This window comes from Ahaetulla prasina, chromosome 6 (genome assembly GCF_028640845.1).
Source record: "Ahaetulla prasina isolate Xishuangbanna chromosome 6, ASM2864084v1, whole genome shotgun sequence".
Taxonomy (NCBI): Eukaryota; Metazoa; Chordata; class Lepidosauria; order Squamata; family Colubridae; genus Ahaetulla; species Ahaetulla prasina.
This window is the reverse complement of record NC_080544.1, coordinates 19172612-19194936: the sequence shown is the minus strand read 5'-3', so window position 1 is coordinate 19194936 and position 22325 is coordinate 19172612. Positions and strand designations below refer to the sequence as shown.

Below are 22325 nucleotides of genomic sequence, written 5' to 3'. Positions count from 1 at the left end.
ATATATATATATATATATATATATATATACACATATATATCGAAAGTAGCTAGTTTTCAGCACGTTTTTGTGCTGAAAAGCGCCTCGGCTTATACTCGAGTCTACGCCCTCGATGTACCGGGAACCCCGCACAGGAGACGCCAAAGAGGCGGCGAGATCGTCGGCGGATTTGGCCAAGGCTGAGCAGTTCGCGCGGACCGAGCCAAGCCGGTCCCAGTCCAGCCGACGGTGAAAGCGGGCGGCGCTCGGCATGTCGGGAAACCTCCTCCCTCCCTCAGCCGAGAAGGCTGGCGGCTCCCCGCCCGCGCGCGGACCGAGCCAAGCGGTCCCAGTCCAGCCGAATGGTGAAAGCGACATGCCGAGCGCTGCTCCGCTTTCACCGTTCGCTGACTGGGACCGCTTCCGGTGCGCGCGGGCGGGGAGCTGCCAGCCTTCGGCTGAGGGAGGAGGGTTTCCGACATGCCGGCGCGCTCGCTCACCTGCCGGCTGGGGGTCGCAGTCCCGCCAGGCTGTGCCGCGAGAACCATTTAAAAGCCCAGCTTCAAGCACGGAGGAGAAGAAAGCCCTGGCGGTGCAGTGAGAGGCGGGCGGGAAGCCGCCAACCTTCTCGGCCGACGCCACCGTTCGGCTGGACTGGGACCGGCAGCTCGGGTCCGCGCGGGCGGGGAGCCGCCAGCCTCTCGGCTGAGGAGGAGGTTTCCCGACATGCCGGCGTCGGCCGAGAAGGCTGGCGGCTCCCCGCCCGCCTCTCACTGCACCGCCAGGCTTTCTTTCTTCTCCTCCGTGCTTCAGAAGCTGGGCTTTTAAATGGTTTCCTCGCTGCACAGCCTGGCGGAGTTACTGCGGACCGAGCAAGCCGGTCCCAGTCCAGCCGAACGGTGGCGTCGGCCGAGAAGGCTGGCGGCTCCCCGCCCGCCTCTCACTGCACCGCCAGGGCTTTCTTCTCCTCCGTGCTTCAGAAGCTGGGCTTTTAAATTGTTTCCTCGCGGCACAGCCTGGCGGGAGTTACTGCGGACCCGAGCCAAGCCGGTCCCAGTCCAGCCGAACAGTGAAAGCGTCGGCCGAGAAGGCTGGCGGCTCCCCCGCCCCGCCCTCTCACTGCACCGCGAGGGCTTTCTTTCTTCTCCCTCCGTGCTTCAGAAGCTGGGCTTTTAAATGGTTTCCTCGCGGCAGGCGGGAAGAAGATACTCTGAGGCGAATATGGCTGAAGGAGTATGATTAGCCCAAGGTCAGAACTCATGGTCTCTGGCTTTCTAGCATGGTACCCTTTAGACCAAACCGACTATTTTTATTATATCTCGTAGGAATTATGCCTGGTAGGTAGGTACAAAGTCTAAATTACTTACAAGACATAAAGTACATTGCATTGGGAGACATTTGTTTGTATCTGAAAGCTTTCAAAAACTACTGAAGAAGTTGCCACCAAACTCTATTTTACTATGACAAAAGGTGAAATCTATTTATAATACAGCAGGTGAGTATATTAACTGTATTTAATTAATAGAAGCCTCTTCCTACTTTTGGAAGGCAGCTGCAAGCATTATCCAAACAAACAAGATTTAAGTATCAAGTATAAAAATAAATATTCAAATAAATATTCATGTTATTTTACTTGGCTCTATCTTTATTTTTTACATTGACCAGTAGCTGCCTCATTTCCCACCCTAGGCTTATACTCGAGTCAATAGTTTTTCCCAGTTTTTTGTGGTAAAATTAGGTACCTCGGCTTATATTCGGGTCGGCTTATACTCGAGTATATACGGTATATATAAATAATTCACTTGAAATGTTATTTGGAACATTTAATGATTAAAAAAAAGAACAAGCAAAATTTAGCACTCCCTAGACTTTAGTAATACACTTGGTAGTCTTATTCAGACCCTATAATACAAATGTCAGCATTCCAGAAAACCCCTCCTACAGAAAAGATTCCAAAGCAAACATCTTTCAAAGTTCTTTTACTAGCATAGGTGAACTGGCACAGTTAGATGAAATCTGAATCTGGGGATTCGGGTTTCTCCCTCAGTAATACAAACTCCAAAATTCCCACCTTCATGACCCCTCTGCCGATCATATGCTCTAATCTTCACCCGTCCCATCTCGAGACATCACTCCGGCCACTCCTTCTCCAGATGCGGGCTCAGCCTGCCCTTGACAGGCAGGAAGAATGTTATTATGTCTAATAGCCCCTTCTACCAACCCCCGCTCCTACTTTTCCACATATTAGAAAGTGGCAGCGCCGAAGCCTTCGGCCTAGTATGGCTTCCAAAGCTGACAACAAATATGATAATTTTTTATTTATTTATTTTTGTCACAACAGTATACACAAACAATTGTCATAGATAAAACAACATATTTTGAAGAAAATATACATATATGTATAAAAATATGCACCAACTATATCAATTTGATATGATGAAGGGAACAATAGGACAGGAACGGTAGGCACTTTTGTGCTCTTATGCACGCCCCTTATAGCCCTCTTAGGAATGGGGTGAGGTCAATAGTAGACAGTTTTTGGTTGAAGATTTTGGGATTTTGAGTAGAGACTATGGAGTCAGGTAATAATAATTGGTGTCACTTCTTGTTCTTTCCTTCTCCAGATAGGAGAAGGATGGTATCCCCCCCCCCCATTTTGTATGTAAAATTCACCTGGCCTGAATCCTCAGATAATAATTGAAGGTCAGATATAAGTATACTAATAATTAAAACTATGCTGCTTGACTCAGCATGTGCCATATTAGGTTTGCTTGCACAGATTATATATTCCTGTGAAGGATATCAACATATCACCTGATTATTTTTCATTTCCCTCTATGTCAACAGAAATGATTGAACAAACAATTATTTGTTTTAGAAAAGGTACATTTTGAGGTGGTTTTGAAATTAAAGCACATAAGTGAGTAATTAAAACAGTGGGAAGAGTAGTGTGCAAAGAGTGGAATACTTTAAATGTTCAAAGGATTTCAAAACTGTAGATTAAAAAATCATAGTGCAATAAAGAATTAATTGAGGACTTAGTTCTCAAAGGAAGGTCTGTGAACGTCAGTAACCACACTCAGCAAAAAACACAACAATCCACAATTACTTTTGGTGAAATGGGCAGCTAGGTAAATTTGATGAATTAATCAACCACGCAGTCATGACACACCAATCAATATACACTCCATCTTGTGGGGCAAGATAGCCCTAACATGGAAAGAAGCAGGCAGATTTTCAAAACCTTCCCGGAGACTAATAGGATCTGGGCAAGTCTAATCTTGAGGGAAATAATGCCACCTTCCAGAATAATGTCCCATTATTGAGCAGCTGTATGAAAGATTGAATGGTAGTTATGACTGGTCCTCCAAGTTATGGCCATTGCTGTACCGCTGTGATCATGTGATCACACTGCATATCGGACATAAATACAATCGAGAGAGTCCAGAGATATTTCACAAGAAGAATCCTCCACTCCTCTGCTCGCAATAAAATACCTTATGCCACCAGACTCCAAATTTTGGGCTTAGACAACTTAGAACTATGCAGACTTCAGTCTGTCCTAAGCATAGTACATAAAATTATCTACCACAATGTCCTACCTGTCAATGACTACTTCAGCTTCAACCACAACAATACACGAGCAAATAATAGATACAAACTCAAGGTAAACCGCTCCAAACCCGATTGCAGAAAATATGACTTCAGCAACAGAGTGGTCAATGCCTGGAATGCACTACCTGACTCTGTAGTTTCTTCCCCAAACCCCCAAAACTTTAAGCTTAAACTGTCTACTGTTGACCTCACCCCATTCCTAAGAGGTCTGTAAGGCGCGTGCATACATGCACCCGCGTGCTACCGTCCCTGTCCTAATATTCCTTTTTTTTTACTTACTCTTTTCATGTATCCAAATTATGTTTATACTTTTACCTGTTATCTTATATATGATTGACAAATAAATAAATAAAATAAATAAAAAAATCTGGGAGCTGGGCATCCTGCTCATACTTATGACTGAAAGGTGCTCATCAATTCAGCTTTACTTATCTACTCCCCCTCCCCCCATCTCTTACCATTTGGCCTGCTGCATTGTAAAGGGCAAGTTACTTTTTCCATTCTATCCTGTTAGTGAACTATTTCCTTACTATGAAGAGCTAGAATGTCAAGGTGGGCCCTTTTTGTTGTTAGTTGCAAAGTCTTGTCCAACCCATCATGACCCCATGGACAACATTCCTCCAGGCCTTCCTGCCCTCTACTATTCTCTGGAGTCCATTTAAGCTCATGCCAACTGCTTCAGTTATTCCATCCAGCCGCCTCATTCTCTGTCATCTCCTTCTTCTTTTGCCCTCAACCGTTACCAGCATTAGACTTTTCTCCAGTGAGTCCTTCCTTCTCATTAGGTGACCAAAGTATTTCAGTTTCATCTTCAGGATCCGGCCTTTTAAAGAGCAATCAGGGTTGATTTCATCTAGGATTGACCGGTTGGATTGTTTTGCAGTCCAAGGGACTCTCAGGAGTCTTCTCCAGCACCATAGTTCAAAGGCCTCAATTCTTTGGCACTCAGCCTTTCTTATGGTCCAACTTTCGCAGCCATACATTGCAGCTTGGAAAACTATAGCCTTGACTATACGCACTTTTGTTGGCAGGGTGATGTCTCTGCTTTTTAGTATGCTGTCTAGATTTGCCATCAAGTTGGGCCCTGGGCAGAGCCTATTGTGAAAAGGGTTTTTTTTTTACATCATTTGCATCACCTTTATGAGGACATCATGACCATCACTGGTCTCTATGACACAGAAAAGATGTTGAAATCCTAGAAACGGTGCAGAGAAGAGCACAAAGATAAGACATCTGGAGGCTAAACCATCTGATGAATGATTGAGGGAATTAGGTATGTCTAGCCTATCGAAGAGAAGTACTAGGGATAAATGTGATAGCTGTCTTTCAGTATTTGATGGGCTGTCATAGAAAATTGGGAGTCCAATTATTCTCCAAAGCACCTGAGGGCAAGACAAAAAGTAATGGGCGGAAGATCATTAAAGAGAGGTTCAACCTAGAAGTAAGGAGAAATTTCCTGACAGTCAGTATAATTAATCAGTGGAATGGCTTGCCATAATCAAAGTTATGGGTACTCCATCACTGGAGGTTTTCAAGAAGAGACTGGACAGCCATTTGTCTGGAATGGTATAGGGTCTCCTGCCTGAAAAGGGAGTTGGACTAGAACTGTGATGGCGAACCTATGGCACGTGTGCCACAGGTGACATGCAGAGCCCTCTCTGTGGGCACGTGAGCCGTCACCCCAGCTCAGCTCCAGCATGCATGCGTGTGCACGTGTGCCACCTGCCAGCCAGCTGATTTTTGGGTCTCTGCTGCACATGTGTGGGGAGCAGGAGATGTGCGTGAATGCGTGGGAGAGCGTGGGGGGGTTACTGGGCCCAAAAGGGGTGCCAGGGGGATGAAGTGTGCCCTCACGGCCCGTTTTTGCTCCCAGGAGGCTGCAGGGAGGCCTACTAGGCCCAAAACAGAGTGGGAGGGGTGCGAGGGGGGTCACATGCATGATGGGAGCGTGGGGGGTCATGTGCACACGTGCAGGGGCAGGTCATGTGTGTGTGTGGGGTCACACACGCATTGCATTATGGGTGTGGGCATGCACTTTTGGCACGCGACAACAAAAAGGTTAGCAATCACTGGACTAGAAGACCTCCAAAATCACTTCTGACTCCATTATCTTATATTCTGTGGTCTATCTTGCAAGCTGCTGTGGTGTTTCTGAGGGGAAGTTATTTTATCAAATCTGGCTTTTCTATGGAATTCTCTAAAAATATAATTAAGGTACTTGAGAACTCCCAGATAAGTGCTGCTGTGAGCTGTGGCCTTTTCTGTATTGTTTTATTACTGAACAATTGTTTTATTATCTTATTCAACATGCGTTGCTCATTTTCTTCTATTGAGGTAATATTAAAACCCAGCAGAGATGATGATATGCATTTCTTAATTAGAGCGGGGCTTATGTGCGTAAACTAGGTCCCTTGGTTCTGTGAACTTCTTTGTTAATAAGCACTCACTTTAAGATTATTGGGTTTTTTTTTTGTTAAAAATCAGAAGATGTCTGATAGCATCTTTTATGACTAGCCAACTTTATTAGAAAGCATAAGCTTTTGTGACCTATGTCTCCCTTCATCAGAGGCATGAAGTAACTACCGCAGTGTTTCTCAGCCTTGGGAACATTAAGACATGTGGACTTCTAACTCTCAGAATTCTGGAGTTGAAGTATGCATGTCTTAAAAGTTGCCAAGGTTGTAAGACGCTGAGCTGGAGTGATGCAGGATTAGTCATTGTGTAGGAGATGACCAAGCTGAGTCTGAGGGAGGGGTCAAACATGTCATAAGTCCAGCGGTGGGTTCCACATATGCTTACTACCAGTTTGCCCCATGTGTGCATGTGTGCTTTCTGCGCAAGCTCCTTCTGTGCCTGGGCCTGGGCTCAAAAACATGGGTAAATAGGACTGTGTTACATCTGGATGGGTGGGCTGGCCCACCCATAGTTGCTACTACCAGTTCCCTTGAACTGGTACAAACCGGCTGACTACCACCTCTGCATAAGTCACAAGTCCATTTGCGGCACGAGATCTAACACCAGCTCACCTTGAATCCCTTTCTTATCTCCCCCTCATTTCCCCTGGCTGCTAGTTGGCCAGATTCTTGTAGAGAGCTTAAGCTTGCAGTACATCTTTATACGCATTTGAACTGCCTGAATCTCCTGGTTTCCCCAATACTCAACGCATTGTTTGTTATGAAAGACATATTTCGGAACACAGCACTGATCTATGTTTTACTGTGTGAAGCCAGAACTGTTGGTTTCTTACTGCCCTGCTGTGGGAGTGTGCTTTCTCCCTTGACGTTATAGTTTAATTTTTAACCCATTATTGTTCTGCTGCAGGGGAGTGTTACGAGAAGGGTGTTTAGGAAGTAAATGAAGAGATAAGGACAGACATTTTAGTGATCTGCAGAAACATAGCTTTCTCTGCGATGGGTTGTTCTCACTATCAGCACAAGTTATTGTTGATTGAATCTGCTCTGCTTGCCACAGATTATGTCTGCCAACACAAAAGTGTCTACCCATTAGAATTGAATTGAAGCTTTCACACAATTCTGCCAATCAGAATTGTTTTGTAGTCCAAAGTGAACATTCTTATTTGAACACTTTTAATTATGTAGAGCAGCTGAAAAGTTGTCTGTAATCCCTGTATTACAGATGTATATGTTGGATGAAGTTTGACATTTGGTCCGAAGAGGGGCTCTTAAATAGAGATGATTGAACACAAATAATGCTGGAAATTAACGCTACAAGAAGATTACGAGCTGCTGATTAATTATTCTAATTTTAATTACCTTTGTGGAGGCTTGGTATAGATTTTCTTTCTGACTGTAGCATGTTTTCACCAATCTTAAAATCTATAATACAAACTTGAGGATTTTATATTTACTTAGGTACAAAGTCTATTGGGTGTAATTTTCCTTCAAACTACCTTGCCAGGAGTTGGAAATTAAAAATGATAGATTAGGTTGAAAATATAATAAACCAAATAAACAATTGAAGCATGTGCTTATATCATATTAAATACTGCATTTATTTTATTATAAAAAGTAAATACCGACATATACCTCCAAAAAAGAAAAAAAAAGAAAAAGAAGGAAAACTTTGCAAAATGTCCATAAGAGTTCATGGACATTTATGTATAGATCTTTAAATAATTCCTTTATATTAGTACAATATATTGTTTATATATTGACCTGTACTCACATATGAAATTTTGGCTGTAACAGGGGTGTCACACTCGATTTTATTGAGGGCCACATCAGGTTTGTGTTTGACTTTGGGGGGCCGGAGTGGGCGTGGTCAGGGTGGGCATGGCCAGCTCGATATCACTTGTGTCAGGGGTGCCTGTGGGGGCTCAAGTGCTCTACCAGAGGAAACGGGCTCCCGAGTTCCGTTTTCAGCTGTGATGGCCTCCTGTTGTGACCCAGGCCCAAGTAGGTAGTATTAGATGCAACTACGGCTGACTGTCGGGGGTGAGTCATTGGCCCCGATGGAAAGGGTGCGCAACTTAGGCGCTCTCCTGGATGGGCGGTTGTCTTTTGAAGATCACTTGACGACCGTCTCCAGGAGAGCTTTTTATCAGGTTCGCCTGATTCGCCAGTTGCACCCCTTCCTTGACCGGGATGCCCTATGTACAGTCACTCATGCTCTTGTTACCTCTCGCTTGGATTACTGCAATGCTCTCTACATGGGGCTCCCCTTGAAGAGCACCCGGAGGCTCCAGTTGGCTCAGAATGCAGCTGTGCAGGTGATAGAGGGAGCCGCCCGTGGCTCCCATGTAACACCACTCCTGCGCAAGCTGCACTGGCTACCTGTGGTCTTTCGGGTGCACTTCAAGGTGCTGGTTATGACCTTTAAAGCGCTCCATGGCTTAGGGCCGGGTCACTTATGGGACCGCCTACTGCTACCGACTGCCTCCCACCGACCCGTGCGCTCTCACAGAGAGGGACTCCTCAGGGTCCCATCCGCCAAGCAATGTCAGCTGGCCGCCCCCAGGGGAAGGGCCTTCTCTGTGGGGGCTCCCACCCTCTGGAATGAACTTCCCCCAGGACTCCGTCAACTTCCTGACCTTCGGACCTTTCACCGCGAGTTGAAGACATACTTATTTATTCGCGCAGGACTGGCATAGAATTTTTAATAGTTTTTATTATTAGGATTCTAATTTTATTTAATGGGTTTTATTGTTTTAAATGGATTTTAATTTGGCCCTATATTTAATAAGTTTTTTAATTACTGTTTTATTGTGCACTTTTTATTGTTTTATTTGGCTGTGAACCGCCCTGAGTCCTTCGGGAGAAGGGCGGTATAAAAATTTAATAAATAAATAAATAAATAAATAAATAAATCAGTTCAAAAACAAACAGACTTTATTAGAACAGCTGAGAATTAACTCATTCTCAGCGTAGTCCAAACTAAATCAAAACAAATTCTTCATAACCCAATTCTTCAGTCTTGTCAACAACCTTGGTCTAATTAGGCAAACTGCCTAAGACTTTTCTTGGCAAAAGTTCAAAAGCAGAAGATGCCGACAAGAAATAAATGCAGCAAGACAAGGAACAATTCTATCAATGTTGTTTTCCGACAAAGATCCCAAACACCATTGCTGGTCTTTTAAGCCTTAAGGGAGGGGCCAGTCATCTTTTGGTCCTACTCCAGAGTAGTCCTCTTTGCTTGAGCTGCTCTTGCCTTCTGGCAGCTCTTCTCATGTGTGCATTAGAAACAGGCTCCTCCTGTTCCTCTGCCTCACTACTGTCAGCCTCTGGAGGCTCTGGAGTCTGCACATCACTTCCAGATGGCCCTGGCCCCATCTCTGCCTCCGATGCAGAGCCCTCAGCTGAGCCTTCCACAGCCTCCAGGACTGGCCCATATTCTTCCTCAGCCTCATCACTGTCTGACTCCACTGTCAGCTCCGCAGACTGCTGGCAGACCACAACAACTCCTGCAACCCTCTGCCAGCAAAAACAGAGCTCATGAGGGCTGTGCGTGGCCCTCACAAGCTCCATTTTTGGCTGCAATGCAGTAGTGGGTTGCTACCGGTTCTCCCCAGTTCGCAAGAACCGGTAGTAAACATTTTGAGTAGTTCGGAGAACCGGTAGTAAAAATTCTGCCTGGCCCCACCCCAATCTATTGCTGCCTCCTGACTCCCAGCTGATCGGCTAGAAGGAAAAAATCAAGACTCACTTGTCAAAGAAGAGAGAGAAAAAACAAGACAGAACAGATTAGTGGGGTGGGGAGAAAATGGGGATTTTGAAGTTACCTTCCCCTGGAGTAGGGAGGGAACTGGGATTTTAGGCTTGCTTCAAACATCAGCCATAATACTAATGATTGTTTTGAACAATATGCAGGTTGTATTATATGAATGGCTATTTTATATGTGAAATTATGACTGAAACCTATATAGGTTCACAGTGTCAGGAAGTTTCTCCTTAGTTTTAGGTTGCTTCTCTTTTTGTTGAGTTTCCATCCATTGCTTCTTGTTTTGCCTTCTGGTGCTTTGGAAAATACTTTGCCCCCCACTTCTTTCTAGCAGCCCCTTAAAAGCCTGTTGCCTATCACACTCTTGGGCAAAGCATGTGAGCCATTTCCTCCTTTCAGTGGTCCATGAAAGTGCATCTATAGCAGAGGTCTCTAACCTTGGCCACTTTAAGACTTTAAGACAGCAAAGCTGGCTGAGGAATTCTGGGAGTTGAAGTCCACAAGTCTTAAAGTGGCCAAGTTTGGAGACCCCTGACCTATAGTATGTAGATAATAAAGTTGAAAAAAGGTGAACAACATTTTTGCAGAACTATAAATACGTTGAGGCTGAGTGTGACAAGGAATGGCTGGGAGGGGAGGGGCCAGGCGAGGTACCCCTAGACATGAAAGACATTGAGTTGGCGACGCCTACCCAGTCATATGACCATCAAGCCACACCCACTGTCACATGACCATCAAGCCATGCCCACAAAATAAGCCACGCCCACAGAACCGGTAGTAAATAAATTTAGAACCCACCCCTGCTGCAATGGCCTCCTGCAACCCTCTCCCAGGGAAAAAGGAGCTCGGGAGGGCCCCATGCAGCCCTTACAAGTTCTGTATTCACTGGTAGAGGCACTTCAGGCTAGTCCTTCGCTGTTTCCAGGGTAGCCCTGCGGGCCAGATCTAAGCACCCCACAGGCCATTCTAGCCCCTGGGCCTTGAGTTTGACACTCATGGGCTATAACATCAATCAGTTGGTTTCATTCATTTGTCTTACTGGCAGAAAAGAAGCTAGTCAAGGCACTTGGCCAAAGTAACCTTGTGTGATCTCATCTTCTCATAGAAAGTCATATTCTGGAGGATGTGAACAAGTGCATCATTGCCCTAAGAGAGCAGAATTCCGACGAACTGGATCGGGCAGCTGGTGCCATCCGTGGGAGGGCAGCAAGAGTGGTGGACATTGTCTCGGGTGAGATGGACAATTATGAGACTGGAGCCTACACTGAAGGAGTGATGAGAAATGTGCGCTATCTCTCAAATGCCGGTATGTATATATGCATTTCCCCCCCCCTAGATTCTTAATTTCTGTTGTGTTTCTATGAGGAATATAACCAATTCACTAAAACTGAAATTATAGTTGACTCATGTATTTTATTACAAAAGTTAAAGGTACCCATTTTGGAATATTTGCATAGATTTCTTTTTTCTTTTTAATTTCTTTTTATTGAATTTTTATATATAAGCAAATCCTATTTAGATCTTAAGCATATCTGCAAGCATTTACATAGCATAATAGTTCAATTCGAATGCATCCTATATATTTTTACTATACATTTTGATTCTCTGTCTTTTTTGTCCGTTTCTTTTTCATTTTTCTGTTCTCAATCCAGTCGTACCACTTCTCCAATATTCTGTAATATTCCGAATCTATTTCTCCTTTTAAATCAATTGTCAGTTTACCAATTTCTGCACAGTCAAGTATTTTTTTAATTATTAAACCTTCGGAAGGTGTGTTTGTATTTCTCCAGCATTGTGCGAAAGCTAATCTTGCCGCAGTTATTATATGTAATATTTGCCTAGATTTCTGTGTGTACTAGGAGATCTATGTTTTCTGTTCTGTTTCCCTCCCCCAATACTCCCAACAAAGAGTCAGTCAAAGGCCTCCTCTTCTACTTTATTTACATAGATAAATGTCCTGGCCACGTCTACCCACGGGCCTGCCAAATTTCTGGAGATAACGAGGAAATTATAGCTAAAGCCAGAATTACTCACAAATATATTCTTCCCTCCATTGATACAGTTTGCCCGCGCAAATTCATTGCTTTGTCCAAGACAAAAAACCAGGAAGTCCCGCCTCCTATTTATAGTCTCTGCAGATGTCCATCATTCCTTGGCTTTATCCCAAAGCTGCTTCTGCTTTCTTGTACCACCTGTCTGAGTCTTGCATCACTCCAAAACTGTTCTTGGGGCGTTGCCAAATCAGAAGAAGGCTCCAGAGAATCAGGCCTTGCCGGCCCCTCCTCCTCCCTTTGAGTGGGTGCCAGGGAGGGAGAGGGCCCAAGAGAAGCAGGGCTTGCCAGGTCTTCTCCCTCACTTTCTGAATCATCCGAGTCCAGGAGTCCGGGTCCGGGTCACAACAGTTTTCTATGTTTGATATCTATTTCTCACATGTTCCTTGCTATGTATAAAAATAGATAAAACATGGCATTATTAGGACATTAATGCTTTCTCATATAAATACTTTGCCTATCGTTGGACAATATTTGGCCATTGGGTTTAGCAAGAATGTTGGATTTCTGCTTCAGTCTTTTTATATTTTGGTAGATCTAATGTTGCTGTTTCAAAATGGTGGCACATAGAACAAAGTTCCACTATGCATGAAAACTCTATGTATGAATACATGAAAATTAGGAATGGGAACTGGGAAGTCACTGGCTAAAAAGCTGATTTAGTAGGTGGCCATAAAGAGATCCACCTTATTCTCTGGATGGGATTGTATTTGTGAAGAAATAATTTGAACACCCAAAATAGCTATTTAACATCAATGAAAACAGAACAAGCCTTTGCATTTATTTATCTGCTTTTTTATCCATCTTTATTATTTGTGTAAATAACTCAAGGTTGAAAGACTATTTCAGGTTCAATCACAATAATACAAGAGCAAACAATAGATTCCAACTTAATGTTAACTGCTTCAATCTTGAATGCAGAAAATATGACTTTTGTAACAGAGTTGTTAACGCTTGGAACACACTACCTGACTCTGTGGTCTCTTCTCAAACTCCCAAAAGCTTTAACCAAAAACTGTCTACCATTGACCTCACCCCATTCCTAAGAAGACTATAAGGGGCGTGCATAAGAGCACAAAAGTGCCTACTGTTCCTGTCCTATTGTTTCCTTTCATTATATATACGCTTATATGTTGTATAGTTGTTTCATGCTTATGCTTATATATACTGTTGTGACAAAATAAATTTTTTTAAAAAATTATGTAATACTCTTTCTTCCTCCTATTTTTTCCACAACAGCCTGTGAAGTAAGGTGGGCTGAGAAAGAATGATTGCATTTTTCATGCCTAACTTGGGACAAGAACTCACAGTCTCCTAGTTTCTAGGTTTCTGGCAACTTCATCACCATACCAAGCTTTCTATCAGTCATAGGATTTTTTAAAATATAACTCTATTTTTTATTTATTTATTTTTTTGTTTTGGTAAGAGGTAGCCCTTCAGATTCTGAGGCAGATGATTCCCTACTACCACCTGTATCCAGTCTGCTTAAATAGGATTAAATTAGAAACATCATGTCAATAGTGTAGTCTACTATTAAGCTAGAATTCCTCTGTCAAAAACTGTGATTATTACTTGGTTTGTGTTAAAATGTAGCTGCTGGAATTATGAGCAACCCATTCCTCTTTCTCACTACCAATGTAATATGAGAGTCAAATGGGCCGTAGAGATGCTCATTCAAATAATTTATTTCCCTTTATGTCCTGAGGGATATACAAACATGTTAATTTCAATGTCTCCCATTTTTCTTTTCTCCATTTTTACCTCATTAGGAGAGGTATCACTTCATTATTTTTAAAAGGTTGGCATAACAATTTGTACTTATTTTCATGTGCATTTTTCTAAAGTGCATAATTTTACAATCAACTTCTCCCAGGAAGTGTTGTTTCTTTGTTGTTTATATATCCCATTAAAATATTCATTTTATCTCAATAAAATATGTCTACACCAAAGGGCAATGGAAGGATGCCTTTTGCCCTTTTCCTTTGGAATAATAAAACACACACAGCCGGACATTGGAATGGCCCCTTTCTTTCTGACACTCAGAAAGCTTATAAAACTTCAATGTCTTCTAACTCAGGGCTCACCAACCCTTTTGAACCTCAGGGACCACTAAATCCATAATTTTAAATCCCACGGACCACTAATATGATCTGCCTAATGACCGGTTGGGTGGGCGTGGCTAGGTGGTCATATGACTGGGTGGGTGTGGCCAACTAGATGTCACTCATCTGGAGGGGTGCCTCGCTGGCTTCTACTCGCCCCTCCCCTCCCAGCCACTCCTCCCTCCACAGGCTCTTTAGGGCTCCAACAGAAAGGAGTTGTTGGCGCCATGCAGCCAACACGAGAAACAGTTAGCAAAACAGCTGGTTCAGTTCAAATTAGATGTGACTGAAAAGGAGGCTTAGTAGAAGCACCTCACTGAGGACTACAAGCATAGACTTTCCAAGCAGAGGAAAGACCTGCGGAAGTGCAAGGCCAGGTACAGGTGCCTGGAGGCTCAGTGGGCTGAGATGGTCAGCCAATTCCAGGCCATAATGCAGTCCCAGTGGAACAAGGTCCTCCAGCTCTTTGCCACCAGCGGCACTTCCCTCCAGCCTTTGTCCAAAGCCCTGCACCAGGAGGCTGAGGTAGACCCCAAGTCAGAATTTCTGCCCCCCTCCGACCCACACAAAAAGACCCTGAAAGGGGAGACTCTTCAGCAACACAAAAGTTGATTGCATGTATCTATCCCAGGGGCCGTAGTTTGAGGACCCCTGATTTAGTGCAATATAAAAATTGCAAATAATTTTTCTGCGGACCACCAACATTTTCTCGCAGACCATCAGTGGTCCATGGACCACCGGTTGGTGACCGCTATTCTAACTGGCCTTAGCAATTGAATGATATGGCTTTCAGTGGAAAGTATTTTAATTGTAGCTTTATCAAGGGTGATATATTTTTTTGGGTTTTCATAAATTTATGTGGAATCATTTTGCAATGTATGTATTTTGATGCACTTGGAATTTTTTTATAAAAGAACAACTATCAATACTTTCACTATCTCCACAAACAAATATCCTTTGGAATAGCTGTCTTAGTCCATCTGGTTATAGTGATTCATTGATTAAGAATATGTTCAAAATATCCACCTTCTTTCTTCAAAATGTATTCTGTTGTTTTCATTAGTTTGGTTGTCTTTATATTTGATTTGACTTCAATTATTCACTGTGCTCCTTGACTTTTCTTACTTACTTACTTACCCTCACAACCTGGACATAAACTGTTTCAACTCCTAGCCTCAAAACGATGATATAGAGCACTGCACACTAGAACAACCAGACACAAGAACAGTTTTTCCCCGAACGCTATCACTCTGCTAAACAAATAATTCCCTCAACACTATCAAACTATTCACTATATCTGCACTACTATTAATCTTTTCATCGTTCCCATAATCCATCTCCTTCCACTTATGATTATATGACTGTAACTTTGTTGCTCGTATCCTTACGAGTTATATTGATTGTTTCCTGATTGCTTATTTATACCCTATGACTATCATTAAGTGTTGTACCTTATGATTCTTGATGAACGTATGCACCAAGACAAATTCCTTGTGTGTCCAATCATGCTTGGCCAATAAAAATTTCTGTTCTATTTTCTTACTAGAGTTTGCAAATGCTTTGCATTTTCAGCTATCAGAATGGTCTCATCAATGCAATTCAAGTTACTGATGTTTCTTCCTTCAGTTTCAAAGCAATATTCGTCTTCTTCCAATATTCGTCATCTGTCCTTAACAGATACTCTTGTAGTCTTGTCTCTTTGAACATTTCTCAGAAATTCTTTGTTGAGTTTCTTCCTGAGAGCTTTATCTTTCACAGCGCTGGCTTCTTTTCTCTTCTTGGCATTTCCTCTATTTGTTCTGACATCCAGATTGCTCTCTTCTGTTTCTTAATCCTTGATAATCTGTTTTCACATTCCTCCTTATTTTAAGTTCATTCCAGAGTGGTTCTGATTTTTGATGAATGAGATTCAGGACTTCAAAGTGATTCCTGATGTTCTCCTTGAAAATGGTGGGAACGTTGTTGAAACCGGTTGTCCTGCTGCTGTAGCTCAGCTTGGAACCATCATATGAGAAGTTCATGATCTGTTTTACCCTCAGCCCAGGGGTGAAATCCAGCAGGTTCTGACAGGTTCTGGAGAACCAGTATCTTGAGAGCCTTCTGTGCATCTTCATATATCCTGTTTTCTGTTGTTTTACCTCAACATGGATTCTCCAGAGAAGTACAAATGCTGCTGTGATGACCCCCATTGTCTTTGAGAGGCAAAGGGTCAAAGAGGTCTTTTATGCTAACAAACACAAAGCTGCAGAGTGTTAGTGGAGAAAAATAAACCGATGTAGAGGTCATGCCCGGGGTGAAATCCAGCAAGTTCTGACAGGTTCTGGAGAACCGGGAGCAGAAATTTTGAGCAGTTCGAAGAACCAGCAGTAGAAATTTTGAATAGTTTGGAGAACCAGCAAACACCACCTCTGGCTGGCCCCAGAGTGGGGTGGGAATGGAGATTTTGCAATATCCTTCCCCCAGGAGTGGGGAGGGAATGGGGATTTTGCAGTATCCTTCCCCTGTCACATCCACCAAGCCACGCCCACCAAGCCACACCATGCCCACCAAGCCATGTGTTGTGTCTGCGCCCCCCGAGCCGGGCCTCCTGCCAGAAAGTGACTTGGAGCCGGGCCTCCTGCCAGAAAGTGACTTGGATAGTGAGGGGGAAGGGCCGTCAGGACTTACCTCAGGAGCACCGGCTTCACTGGCTCAGCTCCAGGAGCCAGAGGCAGGCCAGGTGGAGGAGATAACGAGGCCTCTGTCCCCTGACTCTTCCCCCCCAGGCCACGCCTTCAGACCCAGCTGATGGCAATCAGGCTTGGTTGGATCCTAGGTTTTGTAGGCAGGAGAGGAGGGAACAACAGAAGCAGGGGTGGCGCAGGCCTAGGAAGTGCTGAGTTATGGAGCCACACCCCACAGGATATAAAGGCAGCGAGAGCTGCTGTGCCTCTTCGTAGCAGGCAAAGATTAACTAAGAGCTGAAGTTTGTTCCTGGGTGACTCATCGGCGTCGAGGGAGATAACAGAGACACTTGGCAGGTGCTCGTTATTTTGCTGCCAGAGCTGATAGTGCTGGCCAATTAAGCCATCACTCAGATGGAGGTGAAGGAGGACAGAACACCATGCCCACAGTAGTAAAAAAAAATTGGATTTCACCACTGCCTCAGTCCCTGGCCAGGTCTTTGTTGTTATAACTAAGCTCCTCCCACACCCCCCCACACATGTGCGGCAGAGACCCAAAAATCAGCTGGCTGGCAGGAGGCACAACTGCAGGCACGGTGGAGCTGAGCTGGAACGACGGCTCGCGTGCCCACAGAGAGGGATCTGAGTGCCACCTGTGGCACGCGTACCATAGGTTCACCATCACGGGACTAGGCAATACCTGGCTCACCAGCAGTAACTATGGGAGAGGGATCTAGGTATCCTAGTGGACCACCACGTAGGTAGGAGCCAGCAATGTGATGAAGCTGCCTGTCGTGTCCCACTCCTTCACTGACAACCGGGTCGGGGAAGTCCGTATCAAGCGTGCCTCTGCAGCTCTGCCAAAGTCCTATCAGAGTTCTCAAGGCAGGCAGGAGACCAGGAAGTGACTTCAGCAATCCAAGTTAGATTTTGCCTGACTCAGAGAATGCCAGAAAGCAGATCCTTTATATAGGCCATGGGGTGTGGCTCCATGACTCCATGATCCAGGCCTGCCCCTCCCTTCCTTTTGCTGACGTCGCCTCTCAACTCTCCGGAAGTGAGGATCTCTCCAGCCTCCAGCTGTTGGCAATCCTAGCTCATGACTGGCCTCACATTCTTCAGGCTCACATGCTGTGGGGGAGGGGTTTAGTTGCTCCGTTTGCCTGGGCATGGTGCCAGGACTGGGGGCTGAAGGCATGTCAGGCCCTTCGTCTTGCTCGGCCTGTCCAGGCACGGTGCCAGGGCTGGGGGCTGGAGGCATGCCAGGACATTCTTCCGAACTATCAGTGTCCGGCAGGAGATAAGAGGGGCCCGGCTGCGGCAGGGGGAGCGAGCGAGACACAACACTGCCAAAAAGCACCATGCACTCCTAGGATGCATCAACAGAGGGGAGAGCATCAAAATCACAAGAAGTGATGGTATCTCTCTATACCACAACTCGTGGGGCCACGTTTGGAATTTTGCATCCAGTTCTAATCACTGAGATACAAAAAAAGATACTGAGGCCCTAGAAAGAGTGCAAAGAGATGATATAAATAAAGACGATAATGCGTCTGGAGGTTAAAACATATGATGAACAGTTAAGGAAACTAGGTAAGTCTAGCCTAACAAAGGGAAGGATTAAGGGTGACATGATAGTTATAATATAATATAACAACAGAGTTGGAAGGGACCTTGGAGGCCTTCTAGTCCAACCCCCTGCCCAGGCAGGAAACCCTACACCATCTCAGTCAGATGGTTATCCAACATTTTCTTAAAAATTTCCAGTGTTGGAGCATTCACAACTTCTGCAGGCAAGTCGTTCCACTTATTAATTGTTCTAACTGTCAGGAAATTTCTCCTTAGTTCTAAGTTGCTTCTTTCCTTGACCAGTTTCCACCCATTGCTTCTTGTTCCACCCTCAGGTGCTTTGAAGAACAGCCCGACTCCCTCTTCTTTGTGGCAACCCCTGAGATATTGGAACACTGCTATCATGTCTCCCCTAGTCCTTCTTTTTATTAAACTAGACATACCCAGTTCCTGCAACCGTTCTTCATATGTTTTAGCCTCCAGTCCCCTAATCATCTTTGTTGCTCTTCTCTGCACTCTTTCTAGAGTCTCAACATCTTTTTTACATCGTGGCGACCAAAACTGGATGCAATATTCCAAGTGTGGCCTTACCAAGGCATTATAAAGTGGCACTAACACTTCACGTGATCTTGATTCTATCCCTCTGTTTATGCAGCCCAGAACTGTGTTGGCTTTTTTAGCAGCTGCTGCACACTGCTGGCTCATATCTAAATGGTTATCCACTAGGACTCCAAGATCCCTCTCACAGGTACTACTATTGAGCAAGGTACCACATATACGGTACCTGTGCATTTTGGGTTTTTTTGCCTAAATATAGAACCTTACTTTTTTCACTGTTGAATTTAACTTTGTTAGATAGCGCCCAATGTTCAAGTCTGTCAAGATCTTTCTGTAACTTGAGCCTATCTTCTGGAGTGTTGGTTATTCCTGCCAGCTTGGTGTCATCTGCAAATTTGATGAGTTTCCCATCTATCCCCTCGTCCAAGTCATTGACTTGGACCAGTTGTCCTCTGGTACTTGAGAAGACAGGGTTTACTTATTCAAATGCTAGATAGGGGAGTGCCAGTGAATAGTTAATGAGGGGAGTCTAAATACATACATTGGGTCCAAAATATTACATAGCCAGTTCTATGCTGCTCCCCATGGTTCTCCCCACTCCCAAGGGAGCGGTTGTGTTTAATTTACTTTGGTCTTGACATCCATGTCACAAGACCTCTAGTAGCAGAGTACATATGCTTTTTTATTCTCTCTTAAAAGTAATAAAACTTGTTCTGTCCCCCTTTCCACATCATGGAGAAACACGAGTTTCACAGTCCTTTTATTGACACAGACCTGATTCTTCTGTAGGAAGCACAAGACTTGGCAGCGACCGTGCAGAGGCCTGCCAAGTTCTGAAGTCTTAATCTCAGACAGAGATAAAAGCACTCGCGTCCCAGTCCCATTGCCAAGCTTACAGGAAAGAAAGGCCTTTAACTCCCGATCGACCGAGCTGCAACACATGCTGGGTAGTTTTTTGTCTGTCACGAAGCCCAATGGCAGCTCCACCCACTTTTATACCCTGTGGGATGTGGCTTCGTGACTCAGCACTCTCTGAGCCTGCCACACCTTTCCTCTGTTGCGCATGCTTATTTCTTCATCGCTGCCTCGGGTCGGTCCAGGATTGATCCTCAGCAGCTGGAGCTTGGGGCGTTGCCAGGGAGGAGGAGGAGGGTCCGGGAGAGGGAGGCCTTGCCAGCTCCTCCTTCTGGCCTGCAGCTGGAACTTGGGGCGGTGTCAGTGAGGAGCGTCCTGGTGAGGGAAGCCCTGCTGGCTCCTCTCCCTCACTCTCCAAGTCACTCTCCTCCATGAGGGCAGGCTCGGGGGCCAGCTCGGGGGCCGGAGCCACAACAAAACCGTTGTTCAACAACTGTAAATAATCCTCCTCCACCACCACTAAATCAATGCACAACAGCTAAACAAGAAAGACCTGGGTAAAGAGATGGAACCTCAGGTTCAAGGGTGGGCTGTAGGGGTTCGCAGGGGTTCGGGAGAACCTCTAGCAAAGATTCTGTGCAGTTCAGAGAACCCCAAAATCCCACTCCTGGCTGGCCTCGCCCACCCCACCCCACCCCTCCCAGGAATCCCTAAGCAGCCCATTTTGGATGCAGGTTAATGCAGGGCATGCGCAGAGTCTCGGGGAGGGCAAAAAACGGGCCTACTGGAAGTTCGGGAAGGCCAGCAATGATCCTGTTTCCAGCCTCCAGAGGGCTTCCAGAGCCCGAGGAGGCTGTTTTCACCCTCCTGGAGGCTCGAGGAAAGCCTCCAGAGCCCAGGGAGGGCAAAAACATACCCCCCTGCTGTGGTGCAGGAGGCCGACTAGGCCATGCCCACCAGCAACTGGGCAGAGAACCCCTTGCTAAAATTTTTGAAGCCCACCCCTGCTCAGGTTCATGGGTTTCGTTTACATAGACACAGAGTGATAGAATAAAAGCAAAAGAATATTTGCTAGAAAAACACCGGGAGAGATTTTTATCAGCCTGTCCTACTCAAGCTCACAAAAGTTATCATTGCTACTTTGAGAAAGGGTCAACTTTACACTTTTCCGGTAGAGTTCTTCGTGCGCTTTTAATGGTAGCCCACGTTTAATACCATGTGTATTAATATAATGCCTATCAGGTCTAAGATTAACTGTTCAGAATGCTGCTTTTTGTAGCAGCCTTGCTTGTGGAGTATCTACTCAGAGTCCATTTCTAGCTGGTAAAGAATGCTAAGGTTAATTTGTGCCAAATCTTTGATTCCACTTTAGGCAAATTTATGCTGAGAGGCCCATTCACGCTACAATCAGGAAACAAGTTCCCTGTGTATATGTAAATCATTCTCTATTTTGACTGTTAGCTATATGGCATTTGTTTTGTCTGTCAGTGCCAATTATTTCATAGAAAATGACAGATTTCTAAAGAGAAAAACAGAAGCACAAAAAAGGCACATTCCATAATTGTTCTTTAACATAATTCTGTGACTTGAAGGGCACTCTAATAGAAGAGACGATATGTAGCTCAGGGTCAGATTGTGAAGTCCTTGGTGTTCTCCGCATTTGGTTGTTTGCTTGGAGGCGTTTCATTATTTGATTAAATAATACCAGTGTTCTGGTGATGTTTTGAAGGAGTTAAGCATGGCTTGGGACCTGGGTACTTACGGGACCGCCTACTGTTACCTTATGCCTCCCACCGACCCGTACGCTCACACAGAGAGGGACTTCTCAGGGTGCCGTCTGCCAAACAATGCTGGCTGGCGGCCCCCAGGGGAAGATCCTTCTCTGTGGGGGCTCCTACCCTCTGGAACGAACTTCCCCCTGGCTTGCGCCAAATACCTGATCTTCGGACCTTTCGCCGCGAGTTGAAAACGTATTTATTTACTCGCGCGGGGCTGGCCTAAGTTTTTTGTTAAATTTTTTAAATTTCTAAATTTCTAGATGAATTTTAATGGGTTTTTAGATTTTAAATGTTTTTATAATTTCGGCCAACTGTATAATAAGTTTTTTAATTTTGTTCTTAATTGTATATTGTTTGTGTTTTATTTGGCTGTAAACCGCCCTGAGTCCTTTGGGAGAAGGGCGGTATAGAAATCTAATAAATAATAATAATAATAATAATAATAATAATAATAATAATAATAATAATAATAATAATAATAATAATAATAATAATAATAATAATAAAGCAACAGTTTATGTAGGGATGATTTTCTTGTTTATGCAATAAAATAGGCTATAAATTATTATAAATATTTCCTGTAATATCTCAGATTATGAAGCAGTGGCCAAAATTGTGGAAACCTTTTGGGAAAAGTGTATTTTCTAAAACTAGCTAGTAACACCACTTTTTTGGGGAGTAGGACCATAATATTATATAGCAATGGAAAGATAATTTAATCAGGAATGTAACGCAATAACTTTTATGAAGGATTTTCTATTAGAATACCAGTTACAGTATAAAGAAGAAAAGGGAAACACATAGAAAAAAATGAGATATACAAAAATTATCACCACAATTAATACTTAGTTTGGTAACCTTTTGCATGAATTGTGGCCTTACAACATCTTCCCATGGAGTGAACCAAGTCTTTTAGTTCTGCAGCTATCGTGTGAAACGAGGATTGAACGATTGCTTCTTTTTTCCTTTTTTTCTTTG

At 44.2% G+C, this 22325-nt stretch overlaps 1 protein-coding gene across 1 annotated transcript in view; it reads left to right on the top strand.

Annotated features, from left to right (window-relative positions):
- Positions 1 to 22325, top strand: part of CTNNA3 (catenin alpha 3) — a 1121082-nt gene that overhangs the window by 798659 nt on the left and 300098 nt on the right. The window contains exon 12 of the mRNA XM_058187693.1: positions 10877 to 11077. Coding sequence (XP_058043676.1) covers positions 10877 to 11077 — 201 coding nt within the window. The remainder of the gene's footprint in view (positions 1 to 10876; positions 11078 to 22325) is intronic.